Source organism: Mus caroli, unplaced genomic scaffold (assembly GCF_978045245.1).
Source record: "Mus caroli unplaced genomic scaffold, Mus_caroli_1 scaffold_8, whole genome shotgun sequence".
Classification (NCBI taxonomy): Eukaryota; Metazoa; Chordata; class Mammalia; order Rodentia; family Muridae; genus Mus; species Mus caroli.
The window spans coordinates 40654098-40671311 of record NW_028227263.1 but is presented as its reverse complement, the minus strand read 5'-3'; the positions used below and the strand labels follow the sequence as shown (position 1 = coordinate 40671311).

The 17214-nt window shown below is 43.1% G+C and overlaps 1 protein-coding gene across 1 annotated transcript in view; it reads left to right on the top strand.

The window, feature by feature from the left end:
- Dnhd1 (dynein heavy chain domain 1) overlaps nucleotides 1–17214 on the top strand; it is a 71614-nt gene that overhangs the window by 16181 nt on the left and 38219 nt on the right. The window contains exons 8-19 of the mRNA XM_021167320.3: nucleotides 1274–1528; nucleotides 1635–1772; nucleotides 1904–1955; nucleotides 5307–5569; nucleotides 5660–5903; nucleotides 9405–9562; nucleotides 10477–10602; nucleotides 10691–10967; nucleotides 12578–12705; nucleotides 12802–13000; nucleotides 13355–13449; nucleotides 14050–14257. Of these exons, the coding sequence (XP_021022979.1) occupies nucleotides 1274–1528; nucleotides 1635–1772; nucleotides 1904–1955; nucleotides 5307–5569; nucleotides 5660–5903; nucleotides 9405–9562; nucleotides 10477–10602; nucleotides 10691–10967; nucleotides 12578–12705; nucleotides 12802–13000; nucleotides 13355–13449; nucleotides 14050–14257 (2143 nt within the window). The remainder of the gene's footprint in view (nucleotides 1–1273; nucleotides 1529–1634; nucleotides 1773–1903; nucleotides 1956–5306; nucleotides 5570–5659; nucleotides 5904–9404; nucleotides 9563–10476; nucleotides 10603–10690; nucleotides 10968–12577; nucleotides 12706–12801; nucleotides 13001–13354; nucleotides 13450–14049; nucleotides 14258–17214) is intronic.

Here is a 17214-nt window from a genome sequence, read left to right as displayed (position 1 = left end):
AAACAATGGAACTACTGTATACCAAATATTATATCAAACACAGGGAAACCCCCTGAAAGGTCTGATGGAGACTCCCTCCTTAGGGATCTTGCAAGAGAGTGGGTAGGTTTTACAGTTTTAGAAAATGAAAATGTAATGATGATGTACTGCCTGTGGGTGGTGACCCCCAGAGGGGCTGCATAGCAGAAAGCCTGCATATCAGATATTTACATTATGATTTATAACAGTAGAAAAATTACAATTGTGAAGTCACAATGGCACCACAACATAGGAACTGCACCAAAGGTTAACAGCAATACGAAGGTTAAGAACCACTGTATCAGACCATGAAGGGCTACGAAGTGTGAAATAGTAGGCCTTGAGGGTATCAGTAAAGCAAAGAAGATGACACTTCCCCAGTTTTGAGGATGGGTTTGCTTAGGGCTCTTTATTCTCAGAACACTGACACCTGGATTCCTACAGAACAGAAATAGAATGCGCAGCCACTAGTCAGCTCTAATCATAGGCTCAGTAGAGCATGGCAAGGAACAGAGAGTCAAGGGCCATCATTTCTGTGTGGCCAAATATCGCTTTCCTGTATCTCTCTTAGGTTCCCCAACAGGCCAAATGCAGAGACTTGAAAACTCTCAGTCTCTGTCAGTTAAAAACCTTCCTAGACTGAGAAGAACCCATAAAGAGACTCCTCACACCAACTTCCCTTCAGTTGAAAGTCTATGTCAGTTCCCATAAAGCTTGTAATACAATATAAGGTGATATTATATTTCTCAGCAGGCTCCATTAATCCAGACCTAATGGTTAGAGTCTAAATCCTGCAATCATTGCTGGCTTTGTCCATGCAAAGCTTATCTACTCTTTGCCTTGTGATACTCTTTATGACCTATTTTCAACTTTTTCTAATTGGGTTATATTCTAGGGTTTGTTTGTCTTGAGGCATAGTCTCATAACTCAGGCTGACCCTTAGCTCCTGATTTTCTTGCCTATATATTACAAATGTTGGTATTACAGGTATGTACCACCAAGGTCAGCTGCCTTATCCTGTGGTCTTTCCATTGATAGGCCTGGCCTGTCACATTAACACATGTGTCCTCTAAATATAAATCCTCTTACATATCTTCTCAAGTCATTTAAAAGTGTATGGAGTCAATCTCTACTAACAAGGAGCCTTGCACGTGCATGTCTGCATTCTAGACACCAAGGCCTCATTGTTTGCAGTAAGTAGCTGCTTCACTTCCCATCCCTGTCTTCAGTGTGTTTCTCCTTTCTACTCTGAAAGATTCATGAAGACACATATCAAATGCAACAGGGCCTGCAGGAGAGAGTGCAAAACTGGAACAGGATCAGGAAAGGCCAAGGCTCCATATACCTTCAGAGGACGCTGTGCAGACATCTGGAGAAGAAGCTGAAGCAGGCCGAAACATGGTTGTTGAAGCTGGGAAAGTTTGCCCGCCTGATTGACTACATGATTTGTCAGAACCTTGTATCCATCTTAGAAGATGAAATATCTTCTTTTATAGCCAATACTCTGCAAGTGAGGTGGTGGGTGGGGTGGGAAGGCAATCAGAAACCAGACCATATGGGGGTGGGGTGTGCACTTTCATCTGACCCTACAACCACTCCTGATTTTTCTTTTATAGGCCCCAAGGCAAAACCCCTTTCTCTTATCACAGCTGGTCTTTGATGACAATGGTCAGTTGTCACCTATGCCCCGTGTTGAATCTATAATCCAGGGTCTCATTAAGAGCCTGCAGTCTATCAAGACCTCTGCCTTAAAGGTTTCTGACTTGGGCAGAGGGTGGGCTCTTGGAATTCCTAGTCCTGTCCTCTATGAAATCTGAAGTTCTCAGCCTGATTAGAATCCTATTATTTCTCTATTTTTGTTCCTTCTCTGTCTCCTGATGTGAAGGTACTGCAGTCTACAGATCTGAGGACCTCCAGAGATCTCCTGTATTCTGAAGGTATTTAAAGGGGCTAAGATGGGACAGGAAGTCTGAATGGAGGGGAGGGGCACATGTAGACTGCAAATGGCATAAGAAGTAGACAAGAGAGTCAGCCAGTACAGGTCAAACCTTGGATGTAATAGGGCAGCTCTAAGCTGGGTAATGTTCATGCCTATTGGGAAGTAGGAGAGTCTAGAGGGAGTTGTGCTCACTAATCCATGTGCTTATTTACATGTGCTTGCTAATTCATGTGTGTGATGGGTGTGTGGGTGTGTGTGGATACATGGTCTGTTCCCTGATTCACATCCCATCCCAGGTTTTCTCCATTTTCACGTGCACTTTCTTTTCTGTTGAGTTTCATTGCTTTCCTAATGTGTGCTTGTCTGATGAGCTCTGCTTGCTCAGCTTCTGCTTTAGCTCCTGTGGCTGTGCGATTTATGATAAGGAAGATCGAGATTTGAGTTATTAATCCTCAATTAAAAAATACCCTTTAATTAAAAATAGTTTGTGCATTGGTGTTTTGCAAAGGTGCTGCATCTCTTGAAGCTGGAGTTGTGAGCCATGTAGATGCAGGGGAATGACCCTGGTCAGCTGGAAGAGCAGCCAGTGCTCTTAACCACTGAGCCATCTCTCCAGCCCAAAATCTCAACTTTGTCAACCATCCAAAAGAAAATACATATTGATATCACTTTGTGTGTGTGTGTGTGTGTGTGTGTGTGTTTCAAGATAAGGTAACAACCCTGGCCCTCCTGGAACTTAATTTATAGTCCAGGCTGGCCTTGAACTCATAGAGATCCACCTGCCTCTACCTCCTGAGTGCTGGGATTAAAGGCATATGCCAACATGCCTGGCAACATCACCTTTCTTCAGGGTAGTAATGCTGTCATAAAAAAATCATTAAAAGCATTAGATAAGTTTTAATTTTCTAGCCAACTGGTATATCTTAACGAAGAAGAATGAGAAATGACGTTAGTTTTATGGGATCATTCACAAGAAGGAAAAGGTTCTGGAAAAGGAGTCTGTATTTTGTGTAGATAAATATGTATAGATCACATTTGTTGGAGACATATTTTCAGAAAGCAAGTTTAGATTAAGTGGCAAAAAGTATTTGTGTTTTACATAGTCATAGATGCTGGTATCTTGAGGCTATGATTGGCTTGGCCCACTCAGTGGTACTTTGGGACTTGTGCCTTTACCCTAGTTATTAAAAATATTACCTATTTGAGTTCCTAATTGCTTTGTCATTTTCACGTGAGTAGTTGTAGAGATTTAAAATTAGTTTTTATTACTGGCATCTTAGAATCAGTCCTGGTGTTAACATTGTTATTGTTTCTATGTGGAACAAGCTATAAGGTATTATTAAGCCAGAAAAGGCTGAAAGGTTATTACAGAAGTGTTTCCTATCCTTACTGTCTGGCCCAGGAGTTTCCAGGTCCTTGGCATGCTATTGAAAGAATTGAGAGATCACACACAAATAGCAAAGCAGCAAGACGTTTTATTAAAAGAGACAGTACAGGACCCACTGCAAGGAAGCAACAGGCCACTTGGGCTAGAGTGCCAAGAGCTTGCAGCTTCCTTTTGTGGGCTCTATGAAGAGGAAGAAGATCTAGTTGCTAAGTGGTATGGTGTGATTGATTTTGTTTGAATCAACAGGCTTGGGTTATGCAAACCTAACTTTGTCGTGCCTGTCTTTTCCTATGATGAATCTGATTTTAATCATAAGCATGCCCAATTATGCATAGGCATAAATAGTAAATAGAGGATTTACCCTAAAAGTTTGCTCTGAACATATTACTGTGCCTGGACTCAAAACTGGTTCTCACTGAATTGGAATCCTGCCTCTGGTTCCTAGAAATATTCTGCAACATATCTGAATAGAAACTAACCACAAAAGGGGAGTTACCAAGAAGTTGCTAAGGGAAATAACTTATTCCATTGTTTGAAGTGGAGTCTACCCTTCAACTACATTTCGATGCAGGTGGGGATCCCAGGTTGTTAGCAATGGAATGTTTTCATGGTGTAAGCCAAGCAGAGTCCATATTTCTAAGCTATCCTCTGCAAAGGCAGTGAAAGACAACAATGACATGGCTTGGGTGAATTTGGTCAAATGATGGTGGATGTAGGGAGAATTAGCTGGATTCTGGGTATAGTTGAATGTAGACTTCATGTGTCAGTGTGGTGGTTTGAAGGAGAATGGCTCCCATGCTTCAATACTTGCTCTCTGTTGGTGGAACTACTTGGATAGTAATGGGAGGTGTAGTGTAGCTTTTATTTTATGTTCCTCTTTTCTGCTACTGTCTCCTAACAATATCTTCTCTGGCTCATTCTTGGCTCAACTGTCACCAACTGTCTTCTCTAACCCTGCTCTCTGACCCTATTCTCTATCAGCTGGAACCTCCCCTCTTCTGCCAGCTGTATCCTATTATTCTCTGACCCTAATCCTATTCCTGTGTCTCAGCTTCTGCAGGCTTTTCTTAGATCCCAGAATTCTAGGAGGCATCTCTGAAGGGCACATGGTCCTTTGAAGGGCTAGGCACACAAAATAAATCACACCTCAGTGAAGCCTGTGGAGAAAGTGCTATGAAGACAGGCTTTGAAGCTTCAGAAGTCTCCCACCCTTCCTAGTGTGCTCTCTGTCTCCTGCTTGTAGTTTTGAGATGTGAGCTATCAACTGTTCCTGCTGGCATGCCTTTTTACCCAAAATGCTGACACTGGCAATTAACCAGTTCCTAAAATGTTACTGGGAGAAGCCAGGCCCAAGGATAATTTCTTGGCATAGTCAATCAACATGCATCTGTTTCTCTCTTTCTCTGTTCTGTAGAGGGCAGACTACTAAAGTGCACTTCCCAGGCTCCTTACAGCTAGATAGCCTATGTGATGTAGGTTTTGACAATTAGATCCATCTGAGCTGTCAAATCAGAATTAAGTTGGAGAAAAGGAGGGGAGGTTCCAGCGTCATAGAACAGTGTTAGAGAAGAGAGTTGGTGACAGTTGATCCAGGAGAAGCTGAGTCAGAGAAGATATTGTTAGGAGATGTGCCAGTTAGCCAGATTCTAGATATATTCAGCCTATAGTACTTTTGCTTTTCTCATCTCTTAGTTACTTTGAAACTCACTTAATAAGTTGTAATAATTTCCTTTACTGCTTACAGTAGGCAAATTCTATTATCAGCATGTGAGTTCTGGCTGATCTGTTCCATCTATATTTGCTGTACTGTGTTAATTAATGTTGATGATGTATGGATAGACTCATCCAGAAGCAGGGAATAGGAGCATAGTGTGCAGTGACTGTGTGCAGTCATGATAGAGAGAAGGTTTGTGTAGGGCTTTAGAGAGTGCTCATGGACTATTATATCATGTGTTCCACTAGACAACAAAGACCAGGACTCAAATGCAGAATTCCTGATGCCCAAGTTTCATGGAAAGGCCAGCGATGCTGTTCGCCTCTTCTGTGGCCCTAACGTAGGATACGTGTGGCCTTGGAAGTCTCATGCAATTACTGATGTCCTGGAAGTCCGTGGGCACAAGCTACGGGGTCAGTTTCTGAACCCCAATTATGATCATGTGCAGGAGGACTTGGACAAGAATGCTGGAATCCAACAGGCACTGGCTGTACAACAGGCACTCTTGGAGGTGAGAGCAGAGGTTGGAGGAATTGGCTGCTGGCTGCCAGCTCCCATTACAGCTGCTGACTTCTGCTTTACACATCGTATTTGTCCATAGGACATGAGGCAGGAGGTGCAGGAATTCTGCAATAAACACAAGTGGGTAGAAGGCATCTATGAGTTCCTGAAAGCCTGGAGCTCTCAGAAGCTAGAGGACCTGAGAGGCTCTCCTATTAACAATTATATAAATCTGGTAATCCAACTGAAAAAGTGGCAGGAACGTGTCTCCAATATGTCTGTCGAATTACTGACAAAAGGCAAGTTGTTGTTCCTGAGTGGCCATGATGTTCAAGAAGAGTTGGGTAAGTGCTTCTTGTCTTCCCTATGTCTTCCCTCCATACATCCATGCACATGGGTTACCATGGGGCTAGAATATCCTCTAGGAATCTTTGCTTCAGGTCCCTCTTTGTACCTTTGGGGCCTTCCAAAGATCTAGCCCCTAGCCTCTTCTTTTTACCACTAAAAAGTATGACTTTTTGGCTTTCCTGGATTTCACTTTGGAATTCCTTGTATTCATTAGGAATTATGTTCCAGTTAATGAAAACATTTCTATTCTTGTAAAGAAAGGTCAAACTAAATATGGCTAAGAAGCTTAGCTTGAGCTTGGATTTCTTCATAGAGAGTCTTGGGAATCTAAGATGCCCCTTTATTGAGTGTAATGCTGCTAAAATTTCTACCACCATCTGCATGTGTGAGAAGTTCCTCTTTGTTCTTGCCTCACACTGTCGTCCTACCTCTGTTGGCTGTGGCAAAAGAGCACACTCTTCCCAGTTAATGAGGACTCTTCTCATTGACAGCAGCCACGCTGGGCCAGCTCAGTCTATTTTGAATATTTGGTCAGTTCAGAATTCTTAACACTACTGTTTTTTTTTTTTTTTGGTTTTTTGGTTTTTTTGAGACAGGGTTTCTCTCACTTTGTAGACCAGGCTGGCCTATGAACTCAGAAATCTGCCTGTACTCCCTCCTAAGTGCTGGGATTAAAGGTGTGCGCCATCATGCCCAGCAACACCACTGATTTTTATTCTCAAGTATTCTCTGCTCCATTTTGCTTCCATAGGAACCCTGGCACCAGGGCAGCCCACCACATTGTACAATATCTACACAGAGTATAACAATCTCTTGCCTAGTCCTAGCCCTCTTGACACTGATGATTCTGGTGCTGCTGTATTACAGATGGTGTAGCTGGGGTGTGCTCTGTGCAGATTTTCCCTTTTCTGTTTAAATGTGTGTGTGTGTGTGTGTGTGTGTGTGTGTGTAGTGCAGTGCACAGTGTGTAGGCTACAGGGTGCGTAGGGTATGCAAGTACCAACAGAGGCTAGAAGAGGGCATTGCTCACACCATTGCCCCTTCACATCACTTACAACACTGCTGCACTCCCACATGGTCCTCCTGGTACCACAGCAGCAGCCTTCAGTGGCCTGGTGGCCATCCCCACCAAGGGGGATGCTCTGTTCAGCACAGGTGCTCTTCAAAAGTTCCTTCTTGGTAGGTTTCATCAGATTCATCTCTTGGTGCCTGGTTCTCTTGTATACTCTTTCCAAGTCTCTGAAAGTGCCATTCACAGTGGATCTCAATTTTTTGCCCTCCAAACTCACTATTCTACCTATCAGTTGCATAGATGCTAATAGGGGGTAGGTGGGTTTACTTTTCTATATAACATTATATAGTATATATAATAAAAAGAATTACAAATTCTAGCTAGCCCATATAAAAGACACATGATTCAGGTGTTTTATTTATGAGCTGTAAGCCTAGACTGGGGAGGTTTGGAGCTATTTTAACTTATATCCCAGTCATATGTCCCATATGTTACTTGCTGTTTCGCCTGGCTATGTGTTATGGTCCATTTCCTCTTATGGTGGCTTCCTCTTCTGTTAGTGTCCTTTCTTCTCCCTCTCCTCTCTCTACTTGCACCCCCCAGCCAGGTAACTGAAAGCCTACCTACCTCTATCCAACTGTCTAACCATAGGCTTAGCCTTTTATTGATGTGGTGTGTGTGTGTGTTTGTGTGTATATGTGTGTATGTGTGTGTGTTAGCAGAACATTGATCCCACTGGACCTGGGTGCAGTTTCTGTGTTGGAAATAAGGGATCCTAAGGTAACTTGGGGAGCAAGGTTACATAACATCATTTGATGTATGTAAGGTGCTCCTTATCTGGGGACAACCAGATCTTGGGAGCCAGTATTTAGCATTTGAATATATAGCAACACCAGTCCAACCCACTACAGTATATTAAAATTGTAATATTATATATGATATATGTGTATACCACAGACTGTATGTACACGTGTCTAACTCTATATTATGTTTGTAACCTGACCTATAATGGAGCAAAGCAAAGCTCTCTAAACCTGAGTCACTATTCTACATTGCATAAAGTGGACCAAGTACAGCTAACTTCTCTGAGCCTTTATGTGCTTCTTCATAAAATAGGTATAAGCAACAGTACTTACTCAAAGGAAGCCTATGAGGGTTGTGCAAATTAATGCATGTGAAGTACTTGAAATAATATCTGTGACATATAATCAGTACTCAGTACTGGGTTTGTGATATATAATATCTTTACATTGCATTTTGATGTCCCATGTCTATTTTAACACAACTAAACTTGAAAAGTTCTTACACCATTGTAGCATGTCAGAGTTTAATTGTTTTCTTTTTAGTAGTATTTAAAATAATGATAACTTATATAACTAGTGAGATCTTCAGAGTCAATGAATTATATCATATGGATATTATTTCTGCCTTCTTTGTAAAAGAAAAATATACTTGGGGCTGGGAAGGTGGCTTAGTGATGAAGTGTGTGTACTGCTATTCCAGAGGACCTGAGTTTGGTTCCCAGTATCCTAAGTATATACCCAGGAAATCAGATTTAACTGGCTTCCTCTGGCACCTGCGATTCCTTGTACATACCCCAACCAAGCAACCAAGCAACCAAGCAACCAACCAACACACACACACACACACACACACACACCACTAATACAACTAAAATTAATAAAAATAAAAAATTGGAATTACATTTATATATTTGTTTTGTGTGTGTACTCACGTCATGTTGCATGTATGCACAAGCATGAGTGTGTGGGTGCAAAAGTCAGAGGACATTCATGAGAATCAGTTCTCCCCTTCCACCATGTGGGTGCTGAGGATTGAACTCAGGTTGTCAGGCTTGCTAGCAAGTACCTTTGCCCATCTGAGACATCACTACAGCCCCCTTATTCCTGCTTCCTGTGACAATGACTTTGTTCTTATTATTAATGGCCGATTATCTTCTAACCCTATGTCCATCCCAATGGCTTTTCTTAAATCTGCAAAAGCAAAAGATAGGCTAGGCTTGGTGGAAGATGAGAGTAAGGCCATGTATTCAAAAAGCCCAAACCAAACCAAACCAGTCCAAAAGAAACAGAAAAAGGCAGCTTTAATCCTCTTCTCAGTGTCCCTTCTCCTAGAAGACAGACAGACAGACTCCAAAGGAACACAGAGAAGGATTCATGAATGTTCACTTCCAGGTTGCTTGGAGTGTTCGGGCTGTTCATGCATTTAATTCAATACCCGCCTCTGCAGAGGCCTCCTCAAGCCTTCTCAGGGCCCACTTCTCTTTATTACACAGGGCTGGTTGCTCCAGGTAGTTCAGAGGATTTATCACACTGAGAGCCCCCTGTGCTTGTCCCTTTATGTCCATATGTTTACCTCTATTGTCATATTATGAGGAAATGTTCTGTCTTACATTTTCTCATGTATATTAATTTTATATGCTAACTTCTACACATCCCCTAACACCATATACTCTTATTGCCAGGATCCAAGTTAAATAACATGAGGAAGAACATTCTTGAACAGGCGCAAAATGAATGCTGGAGCCGTAATCAGCAGCTGATGACAGAACTGACAGAGTTCTTGCGGGTCTTCCAAACCATCAGCTCAGACATCCATGCCATTGCACAGTGCTCCCAGAAAGTGAGCTTTCCTCATTCTTTCTTCCTTATATATATCCAGGGCCTGGCCTGCACAAAGGCTCAGCACACTCTTCTTTAGATATTTGTTGCATTCTTTACGGGGGTTTGACAATCTTAAGTCATGACTGCATTATGTCATCTGTCCTTGCTGATTCTTGCCCTATTTATGCGGTACTCTGCTTCTTCATATCAGGAGCAGACCCCTAAGGAACAAGAGAGAATTTTTAAGACATTAGTTTTCTTTAAGACATTAGTTTTCAACATGTGGGTCATGCCACCTTTAGGAGTCAAACAATCCTTTTACAGGGGTCAGATATCAGATATTTATATTATGATTCTTATCAGTGAAATTACAGTTATGAAATAGCAACAAAAAATTTATGGTTGGGGGTCACCACAATATGAAGAACTATATTAAAGGATCGCACGGCTTTAGGAAGGTTGAGAACCACTACTTTCTAAGATGTGTCTGTGTCTTGGGACAGTTGGTCTGTGAGGGATATATTGTCCTGTTATCAGGTCTAAGGGATAAGAACTAGACTTCCTTTAAGACCGGAGTCAAAGCCGGGCGTGGTGGCGCACGCCTTTAATCCCAGCACTCGAGAGGCAGAGGCAGGCGGATTTCTGAGTTTGAGGCCAGCCTGGTCTACAAAGTGAGTGCCAGGACAGCCAGGGCTACACAGAGAAACCCTGTCTTGAAAAACCAAAAAAAAAAAAAAAAAAAAAAAAAAAAGACCGGAGTCAAAAGCAAGTCTGATCCTAGAATGCCCTCCTGATATCAAATGGTTTAAAGGCTGAAGCTGGGTTTAGAGCCTCTAGATGTTACCCCTGAAAGGTGGGATTTCCTCTTGAGGGCAAGTCCAAAAAGGTAGGCAGAATTGTTGGGGTGCTGGTCTCATGCTGTCACCTCTGCAGCTAAATGAAGCCAATGAGCAATACTGCCAGCTAGAGGAGCGAGTGGAATATGTCCGATCACTCCACGACCTCATCCGAAACCACTGTACCCTTTTCATTGCTGAGAATGAGACTCTAGACATCGCGGTAAGAGACCACTATAAGGACTCATTCAATCTCTCCTGGCCTCCCTCCTCTATAACCACATCTCAACTGTCCTCTGCTTGCCCCTCAGCTTCTAGATTTATGGGAGGCATTTCAATTTGAAAGAAGCCAGGTTTCAGAGTTCCTGCTCAGCAAGCAACATGCCATTGTGCCCAGGCTGCAGCAGCTGATGGCAGCAGCATTGGCAGAGCTGGAAGGCCTGCTAGCGAAGGCACTGTCTGGTCCCTTTATGGATCCTTCACAAGAACAGAGGAGCACTGAGCAACAGCTTGGTGCCTTGGAGCATCAGTTCCTGAATATACTCAATAACTTCAATGCCCTCTGCAATGCTTACTGCACCTTCACTGGTACTGAGCATCATCATCTCTGTTTTTACCCTGGGAGGACCCTTCATCTAAGATAAGAGCTGGGACTTGGGGTTTTGTGTCTTCTGTCAACCTCAGCAAGCCTTGGGAATCATGTACTTTCCCTGGTCTCTTTTACAAACAAATATGGGAGGACATATTAGCCTCATTTGTTCTATGTCTCACCTGTTATGTTAGTGGATACAGGGAGTTCACAGTCTGGTAGGGAAAGCAAACAACTTAATGTTTCATTAGAATAAAATGGGTTCAGGGTTGAATGCTGATTCAGAAGAAATGTATACACTCGTTGTAAAAATGTAACGTGTGTAGCCTTGGTCAGTGTTGTCCTATTCTAAGCAGCAGGTCATAGATAAGAATAGTAGAGATAAGATCTTGATGTGATTGCTGACTACTGCCTCCAGACAACATATCTAGAAAAAAAAAAGGCTGGTGAGAGAGAGTCTCACTGTTCCACAGGAGGAGATCAGGACAGAGCTGCTGATCTGACACCAGCTTTCTCTACAGGTGTACAGCTAGGCTGGTTCCCTTCTGCCTGGGCTTTCTCCCCATTTGCAGCCACTTAGCTCTTGAAAGAGTGTATTGTGAGGTGCTCCTTAGTCAGTTATCAGCTGGGCCTTTGGGCTATGTGGAGTAGGAGATGCTCTAGAACTCTAGAACCATCCTTCATCAGGAACTTCTTTTCTCAGAGTACTAAGAAGCCATCAGTTCATATTCTAACTGATGTCAACCAGAGACTCAACCCTTCAAGCTGTTACAAGTTTGGATTGTTGATGGAAAAGCAGGGTAGATGACTCAGGTCATGCAGTGCTAGGCCCAGGGAACTGCATAGCAGTGTGTGCACTTCCTTCTGTTCCCAACTCCTCACCTAATCCTAGTTTTTGTAAAAATATTCTAGTACTTTAGATCCTCATGATTTAATAACCACCCTTGCTTCCTGAGCGTTCATTCACTTACCATTCAACACTTGTTTGCTTAGTGTCTATGTACTGAGCTAAAAGTACACCAACAAACAAATGGCAAATCATCTTTTGTCATGGAACCAATATTGCAACTAGAGAAGAAAGACGATAAATAATTATCAAATATAACTAAATTACATAGCATATTAGAAAATGATAGGTAACGACAAATGGGGTGGGGGGACAGCAGGACAAGAAAGAGTGTCTGAAAATTCCAGCTGGTTAGAGAACAGTGTTTTATGGGAGAGTCTAATAGGCCTCATGAAGAAGAGACTGCTGCAGCGAGCTCTTGGAGTTGGAGGTGATGATGATATGAGGGGTGGTTCTCTGTGGCAAGAGTTTCCCATAAAAAAGTCAACTCCAGGTCAAAGGCTCTGGCAACAGGGAGTGTACCTGGTGCATATCTGAGCTATAATCAAGCCACTGTGGCTGGAAGTGGGTGGGTGAGTAGGGTAGAGGGGAAGCCCTTTTAGTTTACCACTATGGTGATTCCTCAGGAATCCTTTCTTTGGGTGGCCCCACTTCCATTGTTGAACTGAGAGATTTACATAGGCACACCTCATCTATCTTTCTGGACTTTTGATTGGCCCATTCCCCCCAACTACACAAGTTTCAGCCATCCGTGTTCTGCAGGATATAAGAAGCCTATGTCTCCTCCTGCTTCTGGGAACCGGCCTATAGTACTGCAGCAGCTCATCTGGCGGCTTTACCGAATCATCTCTGAAAACTTGGGCGAGTGGAAATGTGTGGCTTTTAGCAAGGTGCTGACACTCCTCCCAGAAGCTCTCACCTAGGGCAGAAGTTGGCAGGTGGAGGTGGGAGGGTGTCAGGCTGACAATGAACTCTCTTCTATGCAGTTCAACCTTTCTATGGCCCGGGAGAAGACCGATGCCTGGCTGACAGAGGCTGTAAGGCTCAGCACAGCCCTGGGGCTGCAAAGCCCTGTGCTACAACGCTGTATGCGCATGCTAGAGGAGTTTCGAGCCTACCTGCCCTTGCTTATTAAGCTGGGCAACCTCCAGCTGCAGGACCTTAATACTCAATCCCTCTTGAGAGGTGTGTTTGGTTAGAGACAGGGGAGAGGGATAGGAAAAAACAGTTTGTAGCAATTCCCTGCTGCTCCTGCTAGAAACATTATTCCACTCTCCTCTTTCCTACATATGCTAAACTCATTTGAACCAGGGGAAACACTTTCCTATGTTCGCTCATTACAACACAGGGTCCTCTTAAGCAGTGGGGATTAGTCTCAGATTTGAGGATGAGTTGTGCCTTGGACCTTAGACTCTGGGTTCTTGGCTCTAGGTTGATCTTGAAATACAGGTCTGGGCTCAAGGTAGAAATGAGCTCTGGGATATGCGCTCAGTTTAGCCATGTGCTGGGTGTTGTTCTGACTGGTCTGTTCTATTCCAGCATTAGGGCTGGGTAGTCTACGAAGCTTGGATCTCCTTACACTGGGCCAGATGCTCAATTATCCACTGCTGGAATTTGCAGAACGAATCAATCAGGTGGGGCTCACAAGAAGGAGTGGAGGTAGTTTAAGTGAAAACCTTGTACTAAAGCCAGCCAAGGGCTATAAAGCAGTCCCTGGGGTTGTGGGGACAGCAAGTGGCATGGAGGTAAGAGGGAAGTTGGTACTGGATCACATCCTGGAGTGCAGGAAGAGTCCCTATCCATCTGCAGATGAGTATCTGATGGGCAGTTCCAGACCCTTATCTGACTAAATGCTTCCTTCCCCTGGTGGAAGAAAGTGAGTGACAGCCTCAAAGCTGTGGGCACATAGACTGACAAATGTCTGCCAATATTTACTTGATCCCTAAGAGGCACAGGCTGACTAGGGTATTGTCTACTCAGTGGGAGTTATCAGGAGACTGCTCAGTGGAAGCAGCAATACTGGGCTAAGTGTTAATAGTTTGCTGCTGCTGCTGCCAGCACACTGCTGAAGCCTGCTGGTCCCACTCCTCCTTCATCTCTGAGATGAAGGAGATCATGCCTCCACTCTTCATGCCCCTGGGTTCTGCCTCAGACCCAATCCTCAAGGCCCAGTTTCAAGGCTCTCTGTCCCGAGCCACTAGCCAGTTCTGGTTTCTGAGACATACTTTTTCCAGGTCTGGCAGTACGATAAAGAACGGATTCATGCCCAAGAGATCCTACAGCAGATGCAGCAGTACTGGGAGGGGCGCCAGCTGCGCCTGCTCAACTTCATCCTACATGTGCCCTATAAGCCCCCAACCTCAGAGCGCTCCAAAAGGCCAGCACTCCGAAGTCCCCAGTGGGAGTTAGTGGGCAAAGATAGCGGCACCTTCCTCCTCTCAGGTGAGGCTCAGCTTTATGATCCAATGAGTGCCTCCAACTAATGGTTCTTTTTATCTACCAATTCCTGTCAAATATGGCTCCTTGTAGTCAGGTCCCATCCTTAAGGATAACCTGAGGCATCCATATGTTGTGAAATATAGTATCTTACAAGCTCTCTAAATATCTCAGTCTTTGCAGGAATTCTTTACCCACAAGTTCCTTCCTATATGCAATGCCCGGCTCCTTCAGCAAGGTTCCTTTTCTGGTATACTAGAAAATGATTTTGCATGCCATGGTGTATATATATTGAAATCAAAGGACAACCTGCAGGTGTTACTTCTCTTTCAACCATGTAGGTCCAGAGCATCGAAATTAGACCATCAGAATTGATAGCGGCAGGCACCTTTTATTAGCTGAGCCATCTGGTCACCCCTAAGAAATTACTTGTGAGGCAGGAGAGATGGCTTAATGGTTAAAAGCACTTATTGCTCTTATGAAGGACCTAGGTTCAATTCCCAGTAGCACATGATACATCACAACCATCTGTAATTCCAGTCTAGAAATTATGCTTTATGCTGGCTTCCATGGGCATCAGGCAGGCAGACAGACAGACAGACACACATACACACACAAAACGCCTATACATGTAAAACAAATACATCTTTAAAACAATTCTTTGTTATTTCTCTCCACCTATCAGTGCTCTGTCCTCTGGATTTTACCCTGTTCATTTTATTATTTACCCATTCATTCATTCATTCATTTCATTCTTTCTTTTTCTCCCAGTTGACAGAAGAAAACTCTATTGGACCTGAGCCACAGGCCAAGCAGAGCCCTCACCTTATTTGACCTCTTTATTGGGGTACAGGTTGTTGGTATAGCTATACTTGTTGAGGCAGTTGACAGCCTGGGTTTGCAGGCATGCATATCTCTTGCAGCAGGCTGTGACACTTGTACTGGATGAGCTGAGCAAAGGATGCCTCAGTGAGGCCACTATGCAGGCAAAGCACCAGATAGAGGGTGTACTCTTTCTGGATGTTGTAGTCAGGTGCAGCCATCCTCCTGAAGTTTGCCAGTGATATTAGTCACTCCTGGCTATATGGAATAACTATCATGTCTTGGATCTTGGCCTTCACCATCTCTATGGTGTCAAGGTGTCACTGGGCTCAACCTTGAGGGTGATGATGGTCTTGCACATAAGGGTCTTCAGGAAGATCTGCATGTCTCTCAACTGACCATCTTGTTGAAGAAAAAGAGTCATTCTTTCTTTTATTCTTTTTCTTATTAAATTCCGGGTCTCCTTTGTGCCAAACAGATATATTCCCTATCTTACATCCCAGTGAAAAACTGACAATACCATACATTTAAATGTATGATAGACCACAATACTGAGGTGTTAATGGCTTTTAAATAAGGGTTTGTTGCAGCTTTCCCCTTAACCTAGCTAGCTCCCAAATAATTGAGACTGGATTATTATATCTATTTACCAAGCTTTCAGGACACAACAACTGAGCAATATTACTTTACTTTAATCCTCTAGATTAATCTGGCTACCTCCTAATCAAAATCCCAGTGCGACTTGCATTTGAGTACTGATCTAGATCTTTGGACTCCAGGTGTTTTTTCATGGTGTCTCCTGGAGTCTCTCCCCATGGCGAATCTCCACTTCCTCTCTTTCCTCCCACCTTCCACCCCTTTTCTCTCCCCCGCTTAGTCACTAGGCGATCAGCTCCTTTATTGACCAATCAGGGACCAATTGGGGAGCAATGTAGGCAACATTAAGATAAGAGATTCTCAGAATAAGGGTTGCAATGAGGATAATACTGGTGCAGAGAAATCAGCATTTGAATAATACAAGGATCATCTTTACACAATGCACAGTAACATTATACCTACACTGAGGACAGTAGGTAAGAGGAGACCAGCTCAAAGAACCAGAGATATTAAGAGAAGGATAACTTAGACAGCAGCTTCAGGCTAACTTTTGAAGAAGTAAGAGTTTGTCAGACTTGCAAGGTGAGAAATGCATGCTACATAGGGAACAGCATTTTTTACAACTTAGGGGGAAGAAAGGATTTATTTGGCTTATCAAAAGAATAATTGAAGTGGGAGTGGGTGGGTAGGGGAGTGGGTGGGGGAGCGTGTGGGGGACTTTTGGGATAGCATTGGAAATGTAATTGAAATAAATACCCAATAAAAATATGGAAAAACAAACAAACAAACAAACAAACAGAACAACAGGCCAAAAAAAAAATCAAGGAATTATTCTATCATCAAGGGAAGCCAAGGCTGGAACTCAAGGTAGGCATCTAGAGACAGGAACTGAAGCAAAGACCACAAATGAGTGATTGTTACTGGCCTGCCCTGTGGGTCCCTCACTTACCTCGCTTATATAGCTAAGTCCCACCTGCCTTGGGATGGTGCTGCTCACAGTAGGCTGAGCCCTCCTACATCAATTAGCAATCAAGAAAATGGCCACAGAAATGCCCACAGATTAAGATAATTTCTCAGTTGAACTTCCTTCTTCCAGATGTGTCAAGTTGAGAACTGAAGCTAACTGTGACAAAAAGCATCCAAGATGATGTGGGAATTGCTAGTAGAGGAGAAATTCTCTTATCGAACATAATTGGTATCAAACCAGTGAATCCAAGAAGTTAGTTAAATTTGTAATCATGATAAGTAGGTAAATAGGACTTGAGTTTTTATTTTAGCTAAAACATGCCCATTTACATGCTAACATTTTGTTTTAAGAATAAGAGCTTTTTATCAGTTCACCTCTGACTAAGCCTTTGATGGTTTCTTTAGAAACATTTTCTCATACATAACCCAGTAGTTACCACTCTGTTAGATTATTTAATTAAAATTGTGACAGAATTCACACAAAAATGTTTTCAAGCATACTTATTTAATTTGCATTTAATCAGGTATATGCTTTAATTTGGAGCAAAAATGCTGGAATCTTCTAAAGAATAGCTTGA